The 12497-nt window shown below is 42.5% G+C and overlaps 1 protein-coding gene across 11 annotated transcripts in view; it reads left to right on the top strand.

Annotated features, from left to right (window-relative positions):
* The window catches only part of ZFYVE28 (zinc finger FYVE-type containing 28), a 312576-nt gene that overhangs the window by 210917 nt on the left and 89162 nt on the right, over window positions 1-12497 (top strand). For all 11 annotated transcript variants that reach the window (XM_074992354.1, XM_074992350.1, XM_074992348.1 and 8 more), the window contains one exon: window positions 10244-10345. In XM_074992354.1, coding sequence (XP_074848455.1) covers window positions 10244-10345 — 102 coding nt within the window. The remainder of the gene's footprint in view (window positions 1-10243; window positions 10346-12497) is intronic.

The raw sequence follows: 12497 nt of genomic DNA, 5'->3' as shown, positions 1-12497 counted from the left end.
ATGCTGTATGAGGAGAGATTTGTAAGACTGGGACTTCACAACTTTGGGGGAAAAAAAAGGGTGACTAATAGGAGATATGACAGAGGTCTATTAAAATAATGACTGATGTGGAGAAAGTAGATCAGGAAGTGTTTAGTCCTTTTCATAACACAAAAACTAGGAGATCACCAAATGATATTAATAGGCAGCAGGTTTAAAATGAACAAAAAAGTATTTTTTTATCTCAGCCAACTTGTGGAATTCTTTGCCAGAAGATGTTGTGGAGGTCAAGATTATAACAGGGTTCGAAAAAGAATTAGATATTCTCATGAATGATAGATCCATTAATGGCCATTAACCAGGATGAGCAGGGATGGTGTCCTTAGCCTGTCTTTTCAGGAAGCTGGGAATGGGCAATGGCATGGATTACTTGACTTAAACCCTTGTACTCTGAGTGGAGCATAGGTAATCTGCAAGTCTTCTCCACTTCACTCTGTCTCAAAACAAAATTTCTCGCTGACTCCAGGAGTACCTCAGTTGATATCCTTCAATTTCAGTAGATCTTCTCTATATTGTCAGAGGTGTTCCTCTTGCATTTTCCTTGCGGGTTCCATGTGAGAGTTTGATGGACTATGCTGGATGATGGTTTTCTGGGAGTGTGGCCTAGCCATCCCCACTTTCTTCTCTTGATTTTGAATGTCAAGTGGTTCTTGTGCTGCTCTGTTCCAAAGCTCCTAGTTTGTGACTAGGACTTAGTGACTTAATGCAAAGCATGTACCTCAGGCATCCGATTAAGAATGTATATGGCTTGTGAATTGAAGAATTTTTTGGTATGCCAGATCTAAAATCTACAATCTTGCTCACTTGGACTATGTTTACTCTTTGGGAGCTGTTTCAGGATACAAAGGTATCCTGAAATAGTAACACTGCAGCTTTTCACAGTGCCCGAAATAGCACTACTATTTTGGGTACACTATTCTGGTTCTGCTACCCCTTATCGTGCGACAGGCAATGGAATGTCTTGAAATATTCCCTTATTCCAAACTTCAGTGCTGTTTGGATGGTGCCAAGTTTAAAATAAGGTATTTGGAAATAATTTATGGTATTTGTGTTATGCCGATTGTTTACATTGCATTTTTCAGTATAATTGATACACAGCGAGAAATTTTTAACCTTTTGTTTTCTTGTTTGTTATATCACCAAAGAGTTGGTCATCATCTTCTAGGTGGTCAGTCGATAACAAGCAGGATGTCTTCATGTCACCCTCTTATTTGTGAGTCCATTGACGGCTGATGAGACCAATTCTGGAGCCACAAGCCTCATCACAGAAGGGGCAGGTGTTGGTAGCTGTTGTGGGGGGGCAGTTTTTGCCACTTTTTCTTCTTCTTCTTAGTCTGTCCTCATCTACACTGCAGTGGAACCTTTCCAGTTGTGCCATCTACACCTTCATCCCTGCCCTCACAGATTACCACTGTCCACTGGGGGATGGTCCTGGGGAAGGTTCTTCCAAGTGTCAACACCAATGGTGTATTTTCTTATGTGTTCCTTCAGCATGTCCCTAAATCACTTCCTCTGGCCCCCAGTGCTCCTCTGTCCTTCCTTCAAATCAGAAAATATAATCTATTTTGGAAGGCACTCATCAGACATCCAAACCACGTGACCAGTACAACTAAGTTGTTGGTGAATGATAGTAGCTTTAATTCTGGTCATGTTTGAATCTTCCAGGACGCTAATGTTTATGCACTTATCCTCCCAAGAGATATTTAGGATTTTCCTGAGGCACCGTTGATGATATTGTTCAAGTGTTTTCAAATGACGCTTGTATGTTGCCCAGCTTTCACATGCATACAGTAGTATTGGAGTAACCACTGTGCAGTATACAAGGAGGTTTGTCTTGGCATAGATATCCTGGTTTTCAAAGACCCTTTGTCTCAGGTGGGCAAAAGCAGAGCTTGCACAGCTCAGACAATGCTGGATTTCTGCACTGACTTGAGCGGAAAGATGACTTCCAAAGAATGGGAAATTGTGCACATTTTCCAGCAGTTCTCTCTTGACTTCAGTGGATGGTACATGAGATTGTGCTATTGACAAGGGTTGGAACACTTTATTCTTTTTGACGTTCAGTGTGAAGCTGAGATTTTCACATGCTTTGGTGAAGGTGCTTGAGATGATCTGAAAGGCTCCAGGAGAGAGAGAGCAGCAACCAGGTTGTCATCTGCATATTGGAGCTGCATGATCGGGGTCATGTAGGTCTTGGGTTTAGCCTTCAGTCTTCTGAGACTGAAAAGCTTCCCATTCATTCTATTGATAATCTTCATGCCAGGTGGAAGCTTGCCATCAATGAGGTGAAGGGTCATGGTGCTGAAGATGCAGAACAGTGTTGGGACAATGACCCAGTCTTCTGTGAAACCCATTCTGACCTCAAAGGGGTCACTTTGGGAATCTGTTGTTGCTCAATACTGCGGCAGTCATGTTTTTTGTGAAGTAGCTTCAAGACGCTAATGAATTTTTTTAAGCCAGCTGATCTTTGAGAGGATGGTCCACAGGATGCTACTATTGATTGATTAAGGCAAACACTCTAGTTAGGTCAAGGAAGCCCATGTATAAGACTTGGTTTTGTTCACAACACTTTTCTTGCATTTGCTGGATGGTGAAGATCATGTCCGCTGCTCCTCAGAATGGTTGGAAGCCACACTGGGATTCTGGGAGAATTTCTTCTGAAAGTGTCAGGAGTTGGTCTGCAAGTATTTGAGCTAAGATTTTTGCCTGCCATTGGCAGGTGGAAGATGCCATGATATTCCACAGTCCAACTTGTCACCCTTCTTGAAGAGACTGACTGATCAGTGTGTCTCTGAAATCTCACAGCATCTTCCTGATCTTGAAAATCAGGAGGGGGAGTTGTTTGTGAGCTCTGGCCTGCCTTCTTACTTTGGTGGGGATTCCATTTTATCCAGTTGCCTTGTTGTACTTGGGCCTCACTCAGGGTAGTAGGCTTTGAAGGATTGTTTCTAGATGGTTGCTGAGGGATTTGGTCAAAGGATTCTAGGACCATGGGGGGTGTGGTTCAAGAGCTCATTATAGTGCTCCCTCCAGTGAGAAGCAATGGCTTCATTGTCTTTCAAGACCTTGGTACCATCCTTTGATATCAGGGGATTGATTTCATGGTTTCTCAGTCCATAAACAGCTGTGGTGGTATTGAAGAAACCTCTTGTATCATTGATGTCTGCAAGCTGCTGGAGTTCTTGCATCTTCTCAGTACATCACTGGTTTTTCAAAGTCCACGTTTTATGTTGGACTTCTGCATGGCATACACTACTCTTTTCATTGTGCAGTTGATATCACTTTGCCAGGCCTTAAAGGCTTTCCTTTTCACTTCAATCTGGTGTTCAGTTTCCACGTAATTCTCATCAAACCAGTCCTGATGCTTCCTGGACTGGTGGTAGCCCTCCACAAGTTATAATGATGGCATTTTTAGCAAGATCTCCTTTACTTCTAACTTCTATAGTTCTTCACTCTCTGAAGAAATTAAAATGGAACCATATTTGAAAGGTGCTAATTTTGTAACATGATTACTGGTCCAAGAAAACAGGTTTTCAGTAGTTAAAAATTCTGTGTCAGCAGATTTTAGTTTTTATCTGAAGACAAAGTTAATGTTTTTGTAGAAATTACTTTTATGCCTGAGTCAGCAACAATTAATTCACTGAAGGCAGTCTGTCTCCTGAAATAAAGAAATTAAGAATATAAATTGTCTATAGTTGCTGGAAAATTGAGGTCTTCAGCCAGAAAGGATTTGTGAAAGTTGACTTTCAAAGGGGGTTTCAGAAATAACCATCAGGCTCCTTTACCTGCACATCTACTGATATATTATATGCCATGTGCCAGCAATGCCCCACTGCGATTTACATTGGCCAAACTGGACAGTCTCTACGTAAAAGAATAAATTGACATAAATCAGACATCAGGAACGGTAATGTGCAGACACCCTTGGGGGAACATTTCAATCTCCCTGGACAGTCAGTAGCAGATTGAAGGGTGGCAGTCCCAAAACAAATTTCAGAAATCAAATGGAGAGAGAAGTCTCTGAGTTGCAATTTATTTCCAAATTTGACTCCATTAACCAAGGATTAAACAGAGACTGGGAGTGGCTCGCAGCTTACAAAGGCAGCATCTCTGCCCTGGGTGTTAACATCTCCTCTTTAGACTCTGACAATGGCTCACATCCCCCTGTCTGATCTGACTTTTTTTTTTTTTTTTTTAACTCTTTTGATACCTACTATTGATAACGAGCCATTTTCACCTTGCTGAATAGACCTTGTCAGCTCTGGCCCTTCCTTTTTCTGGGACTCCATTCTTTAAATACCCCTCTGAAACCACCCCCCCCCCCCACTCGTGCATCTGATGAAGCAGATCTTTGCCCATGAAAGCTTATGCTCCAAAATATCTGTTAGTTTTTAAGGTGCCACAAGACTTCTTGTTGTTCTCAAAGCTACAGACCAACACGGCTACCTCTTTGATACTCATCATGTTAAAGGGTATGTGTTGATTGACCCCAATAAATAAGCCTTGCAGCCCCAACCCATGGCAGCCTGCCTCCCCCCTACTGACCCCGCAGCAGCTTGACCCCTGCCACCGCCCCCACAGCCCCAACCTGTGGCAGCCTTAACCCCCGTGCTGGCCCACAGATTGGCTCCACAGCAGCCTGACCCTTGCTCCCCGCCAGCCCTGTGGCAGCCTGACACCCCCCTCATCAGTCCTGTGGCAGCCTGACACACACACCCCCCACCGCCAGCCCTGCAGACTGGCCCTGTGGCAGTCTTACCCCCTTCACCCATGGCAGCCTGACCCCCCCGACCCTGCAGCCCCAACCCGCATCAGCCTGAACCGCACCCCCCACCCGGCTGCCGGCACCGTGGCCCCAGCCTGCGGCAGCCTTAACCCCTGAGCCGGCCCACAGACTGGCCCCGTGGCAGCCTTAACCTCCCCTCCAGGCCTGCGGCAGTCTGACCACCCCCGCCCATGCCACCGACCCTGCAGCAGTCTTACACCTTCTTGCAGACTGGTCCCGCTGCAGTCTTACCTCCCTCGCCCCAGCCCTGTGGCAGCCTGAACACCCCGCCCCCCGCTGGCCCCACAGACAGGCCCCATGGCAGCCTGACCTACATGCCAGCCCCATGGCCCCGACCCGCGGCAGCCTTAATCCCCTCTGGCTGGTCCCACAGACTGGCTCCGCAGCAGTCCCACCCCCGCTTCTCCTCCATGCCAGCCAGGTAGACCTAACCTGCTGCAGCCTGACATCCACGCCACCGAACCACACACCCAACCTTCAACAGCCTGAATCCCCCACCCACCCCATGGACCCAACTGGCCACCAGGTTTTAACCTTCCCTCCCACTCATGGCCCCAAACTGCCCCAGCCTTTAACCCTTTCCAGCCCCCAAAGCCAATGTTCACTTACCTTTCAAAAGCAGCGCCATCTGCTGCCACTCCTTTGCCGAGCTCTAGGAACCAATCAGAGACTTTTACATGTATTTTAATGAGAATTTAGTGTCCCTCTTACAAGTTTTCACCTACGAGAACAAACTTGGGAACGAATTGTGCTCATAGACCAAGGTATGAATGTACCTTATTTCAAACCTGGTGCCATCCAAATGGCATCTATATTCAAAATAAGGGCCTATTTCAAAGATTCCATTTCCCCTCTCATGATGAGGGGCAGCAGAACTGGAATACTGTGCTTGAAATAGCTCTGGTATTTCAAGTGTGGGGGAAAAGCCACTGAGTTGCTATTTTGGGATACCTGTGTATCCCAAAATAGCAACTGCAGTGTAAACGTAGCCTTGGGCATGTTATAAATACATTATTTCACTATTTTGTACCATCTTTGTTTGCTTGTAAACTGAAAAACATGGCAACATTTTCTCAGAAAGGAAAGAAATAGCACTCAAGTAATTCCCTCATATGTTGACTTTGTGCTCCAGCCTATGGTACATGCTGGAGTTTTTCAGAAGATCTTGAGCCTGGCCACCCACAACAGATCTCGATGTTAATGAACGAGGACAAAAATGCCACAATCATCTCACTCTTCAAGAACAAGGGCAACAAAGCTGACTGCAGAAATTACTGCGGCATCTCCCTTCCATCTACTGCTGGGAAGATCTTGGCTCAAGTCATCCTCAACTGTCTGATCACCAGCATCTCAGAGGAGAACCTACCAAAGGCACAGTGTGGTTTCTACCCAGGCTTCAGCACCATTGACATGATCTTTGCAGTTTGTCAGGGCCAGGAAAAGTGCACAGAGCCTTTCTTGGATCTATATGCTGTAGACCTGACCAATGCATTTAACACCATCAATAGAGAAGTCCTGTGGATTATCCTGTCAAAATTCAGCTGCTTGAGAAGATTCTTCAGTCTTATACGCCTGTTCCATGATGATGTGACTGGCTTTGTTCTTTTGACTGGTAAGTCCTCAAATCCATTGGAGATATCCAGTGGCATGAGCCAAGGGTGCATGCTGGACCCAGTGTTGTTCAACCTCTTTTCACATGAGTCCTCAGCCATGCAGTTAAGGACCTGGGCCATGGAGTCTACATAAAGTACAGGCTTGATGGGTCACTTTTCAACTTTTGTTGTTTGAATGATAAAACCAAGGTGCTTGAGAGGCTCGTCCTTGAAGCCCTTTTGGCTGACAACTGTGCACTTGTGGCACACAAGGAATCTGATCTCCATTTTATCGTCAACAAGGTGTCTGAAGATACTCACCTCTTTGGTTTGACCATCAGCCTAGGAAAGACTGGGGTGCTGTTTCAGCCTGCTCTAGGATGTGCTGCTCTCACTGCTTAATCTCTATTGAAGGAACAGAGTTAAAAACATTAGACGAGTTCAAGTACCTTGGCACTGTCGTGGCCAATGATGACTCCCTCAACAAAGAAATCAATGCCAGGATCTGCCAGGCCAACCAGATGCTAGGCTGACTGAGAGCATGAACATTGAATCAGCACAATATCCGACAGTCCACTAAACTGGAAGTGTACAAGGCTGTAGTCCTGACCAGTTTCCTGTATGCTGTGAAACCTGGACCTCGTACACAAAATGTGAAACTGCTGGAGCGCTTCTACACGCAGCCTGAAGTCAATACTGCGCATTCGATGGCAGGACAGAGTCACGAATCTGGAAGTCTGTGACAGAGCAGGAACCACAAGCACTGAAACCATGATTCTGAAAGCCTGAACACAGCACATCATGTGAATGAAGGAGTTGAGAATCCCTAAGCAACTCCTCTATGGTGAACTCTCCCAGGGCAAAAGGAATTGAGGTAGGCCTCGCAAGAGGTATAAAGACTACGTGAAGGCCAGCATTGCTCATGCTGGATTAAAGCCAAAGCAGCTAGAGCTGCATGCAGAAGACCAAACAGGCTGGTGTGCTCTCATACAAGATGTGTACGACAACCTCGAAGAGCAGTGATGCATACATCTGATTGATGCTCCGGAGAGAAGAAAAGCAGCAGCAGCAGCCACACCAACAGTTCCCTTCCTCTACTGTGAACGCTCATGTTGTTCAAGGCTTGGACTCCTCAGCCACGTGCGAGTCCACAACCGATCAGCCTGTGCAAGCTCAAGACGTCATTGTCAGACATGATGGACTACCAAGAAGAGAACATCTACACTGCACAAACCAAGCGAAGCTAAAGGCCTGTCAGCAAGTCTCAGCGCCCAGGCCACTTTACTTGGGCTTACATTATAGGACAAAAATAGTGTAGATGGTCCTGCTGGGGGCTCTGAGAAGCTACTCCAATCCTACAAACCTTTGTGCATGTGAAAAATCCCATTGAAGTCAGTGAGTCGTCTTATTCTTAAAGTGAAGGACTTAAGTGCTTCCAGGATCAGGAATAAACCTTTCTTTCCTTGAAAGACATCTTCCTACAAGCAAAACAAAACATGTAGCACTTTAAAGACTAACAAAATAATTTATTAAGTGATGAGTTTTATGGGACAGACTCACTTCTTCAGATCTGTAGCATTTCCAGTCCAGACTCAATTATATAGTAGAGAGGTCCAAAAAAAGGTGATAAAAACTGACAAATCAAATACATGGAACTGAAGGAGGGGGGTGAGGGGTGGGGGATATTAGGTGTTTTGCCTGAGATAATTATGGGCATCAAAGGAAGGAAAAGAGTCCTTGGAATGCATGAGATGATTGCTGACCCTGTTCATGCCAAGTGTTAATATGTCCAATTTGAGTACGAGCCCCAGTTCACACAGCTCCCTTTGTAATCTGCTGTTAAAGTCTCTTTACTGTAGAATGCATATTCTCAGGTCTTTAATAGAATGGCCACCTCCATTGAAATGCTCACGGACAGGCTTGTGTGTATTGAGATTCCTAATGTCTGCTCCATGTCCATTCATTCTTTGGCGACATGTTTGCCTGGTTTGTCTAATGTACATTGTAGAGGGACATTGCTGGCACATGATGGCAAACATAACATTAGTTGAGGTAGAGGAGGATGAGCCCCTGAACTTGTAATTAGTGTGATTAGGTCCCATAATGGTGTCTCCAGAGTAAATATGTGAACAAAGCTGGCAACAGGGTTTGTTGCAAGGAAAAGGTCCAGGATTAGTAGTATTGTGGTATAGCCTGTGGTTACTGGTAAGAATCTTCATTAGGTTAGGAGGTTGTCTATAGCAGAGAACAGGCCTGTCATCTAGGGTCTTCTGGAGTATAGCATCATGATCTAGAATAGGTTGTAGATTTTTAATGAAGTGTTGCAGGGGTTTGAGCTAGGAGCTATAGGTGATAAATTATTGACCTTCTTGGGTCTATATTAAAGTATTTGGTTTCTGGGTATTCATCTGGCCCTGCCAATCTTTTTTTTAAACTTCTCCCAGTAGGTAATTAAGTTTTATGAATGCTCAGTAGAGATCTTGAAGATTTCACTCTGTCAGTAGGATCAGAGCAGATAGGACTGTATCTAAGGGCTTAACTATAAACAATGGATTGTGTGGTGTGTGTTGGAATGAAGCTGTGGGCAAGTGTAGCAGTCAGTGGGTTTCTAGTAGAGAGTAGTATTGATCTGGCAGTCTGTGATTTATACTATGGTGTCCAGGAAATGTATGTCTCATGTGGAATGGTCAAGGCTAAGATTGATGGTGGGGAGAAGGGGGGTAAAATCTCTGTGGAATTCTTCTAGAGTCTCTTTACTGTGGGTCCAAATGATAAAGATGTCATGGATATAGTGTAAGTAAGGGAGGAGTAATGGGGGATGAGAGCTGAGGAATCGTTCTAGGTAAGCCATAAAAATTTTAGCGTACTGTGGGGCCATGCGGGGGCACATAGCAATGCCACTACTCTGGAGGTATAAATTTGTCCCCAAATTGGAAATAATTGTGGGTGAGAACAAAGTTACGGACTAACATGGCTATTTCTCTGTTACTTTCCAACAAGCATCACTGGTTTTGTTCCAAGTACAGATTTTTTTTTCCCCTGTCATTCTGTATTTTAATCTGGCTGAGAAAGGGGAACATCAAGCCCTGGCATTCAGAAAGGTCCAATAACCTGTCTAGAATCTACTTAGAAAAGGCACAGTCAGTTTGTGGAATTTTTTACTGGAGGATGTTGTGAAAGCCAAGACTGTAATAGAGTTTAAAAAAAAAAAAAAAGATGTTCATGGCTGTTAGCCAGAATGAGCAGGGACGGGGTCTCTAGCCTCTGTTTGCCAGAAGCTGGCAGTAGGTGACAGGGAATGGGTTACTTGATTACCTGCTCTGTTCATTCCCTCTGGGGCATCTGGCATTGGCCATTACCAGAAGACAGGATGTAAGGCTAAACAAACCTTTGGTCTGACGTGGTGTGGCTAGTCTTATGGTCATGTGCTAATGAGCAAGCAAGTTGGAATGTATCTTAGAACAATAGGGTCCAGAAATATTTGAATAATTCACTTCCATTTTTAATTTCTTCCATACACTCATTTTCAGTTTTTCCAAGTCAGTTAACAAATGAAGTAAAAAATGTATACTCTCTATAATATAGTTTCATTGCTTTTTCTCCACATCTAAAGGAATCAGTCTTTTTGTAGTCTTCTAAACGTCAGTTAATTGTAACTTCTTGCAAATAAAGGAAAAATAAGATATCTGAGAGAAAGTAAATAATGAAATTGTGCATAATTATACAACCAGCAGCTTGAATATAATTGCAAATATTAGTTGGTTTTCTGATTCTGTGCTCTGTCCAAGTGTTATAAAAATATTTTCTGTATGTGTCTTAAATACAGTGGGCTTGTAGTTTATTCTGAAGGACCATTGAATTTGGAACGCAAGCCGGAAGATATGTCTGAGCTTTTCAGACCCTTCCATACTTTGTTGAAGAAAATAAGGCAAGTAAAAAAAGATGTTTCTTGAAATTACCATCTTTCCAAGGATGAAAATGAGTACTGAAAATTATATGTAAAAAGGAAAATGTTTCAAAAACTGTTTCTATGCTTTCTCTGTTACTATGATTTACCTCTTTTCTTCTGTGTGCCTTTGTGTATCCAGCTGTCAGTTGAGCTGATTTTCTTCACTCTGTTTATTTTCTAAACTTTTCTTCCTTTGAATTATGTTTGTCTTTCTCTATTTTTGATAGGTGGTGGATTGCTGCATTATTGAAGCCAAACATTTGAGTTTTCATTAACTGTTAGGTTTGTTTTAATTGCATTTATTTTACATGTTTTGTTTAACTCAGTGTGATATGATACAATATACAGTTGGTGATTTAACAGATTATTTCCATCCCTAATTTCTGTTAGGCTAGTGGTTATCAGATTTTTCCATGTAGTGGACTATTTAAGTAATAGATCATTTCTTGCACGCCACCTTTTCCCAATCTCCAAATCCCAATAACTCTTCAAAACTACAATTTTAGATTTAATTCGAAAGTAATGACAGTACAGTATACAGAAGGAGAGAAAAAGATAACTTTGTTTTAATGAGATGCTGGTTACTTTCCTCCACTTTCGTCTAAACAGATTTTTTAGGTGTAGGAGATTAGGTTTTGAAGGATTTTTTTGAAAGTTTTTTTGTCACTTTATAGAATTTACAAAAGCACGTTGGTGCCTAAAACTCTTTGGCTTCAATAGGTGCTAGGTACTTAGATGCTTTAGTAAATCCCATTAAATACCCTTAAAAACACAGCCCTTGGGCTCTAAATTTTCAAATGACTGATTATTTTGGGCATCTCCATTTTGGTGCCCAATTTGAGACCTTTTTTAAAGATGTCTGACCTTCTGAGTTGCTAAGAGCCCACCTTCAGAAAATTAGGATCATTTAAAGTGCCTTACCTGAAATAACCAAGCACTCTTTATCACTAGTAACTCCTTAACATGTAAGCCTATATTTTAAGAGTACTGAATATCCTCACCCTGCACTCTATTTCCACTGCTTTAAATTTTTTGAGATCATTGGTTCTCTCCTGCCATCCACTGAATTTTCATGTTTCAGTTTATTCAAAATTTTATCATAGCTGAAGTTGCGATAAATCACAAACATAGAAAAAAGAAGATGGATGTTTGGGGGTTGTGTGTGTTTATCAAAAAAATCTTCTAGAAAGCTTTAAAAGAATCCAGAATCAGGCTACAACTAGCAGGAAGCAGCTCTGCTTAACAATGAACAGGTGCTTTCCTGCAGTTATGGAAGTGAATGTTAGATACATAGGGATTTGTACCAGCAATAGGGATTTGTACCAGACACCTATTTTAATTTTAAATGTACTAGGCGACAGAACTAGCACTACTTCCATAGTCTGGATCTAATCAGTGTGAGACACTCGATAATACCCCCTATTGTTTACATCTTTGAAACCCTTTGATTTTTAGTTGTGGCCTCTGGCTTGTTTAGATTTCTCTTTAATATGCGTTTTTATGACGACAAAGATAAGTATGTTGGATGAGGTTTTTCTGTAGCTAGAAGCAGTGTGTGCTTGTAAATTGCAATACTAACACTAAAATCAGTCAGCTGCTTATATGCTGTCGTGAAATGTAGCTGAATGTAATGTTTTCTTAATCTATGTTACTTAAGTACAATAAGTGGTTGTCTACTTCTCTCTCTGTTTAGAGTTAATGGTATTTTATTAGTTTGAGAGATTTAGGTAGGGAAAAATTTTTAAACATATGTCTAACGCCCCTGGAAATCAATGGGAGTTAAGCACCCAACTTTAATCTGTACCTTTTGAAAAATCTCCCATTATCTCTGTCCAGAAGGCATATACTGTAGATACGCAAGTACATGCACAATATTGATCTTTTGGATAGTTATCCTGTGTCTAACGGCTGAAATGGATACACGTTACTGTTACTACTTTGTAGTATGTTGATTTGTGAAAGCTAGGCATAAAGAAACTATTTATTGAGCTGCAGAATTGTCCAGGCGAAAATTTGTACCTAGAATAACATCCTGAAAATACCTTCTTTTGAATTTAGTTCTTACTAAGATGAGAAATCCCACAGAACTTTGAAGTCCAATTAAAATGGCATTAAAACAACAAATTCCATT

This window comes from Carettochelys insculpta, chromosome 4 (genome assembly GCF_033958435.1).
Source record: "Carettochelys insculpta isolate YL-2023 chromosome 4, ASM3395843v1, whole genome shotgun sequence".
Taxonomy (NCBI): Eukaryota; Metazoa; Chordata; order Testudines; family Carettochelyidae; genus Carettochelys; species Carettochelys insculpta.
This window is presented reverse-complemented; position numbering and strand designations above follow the sequence as displayed.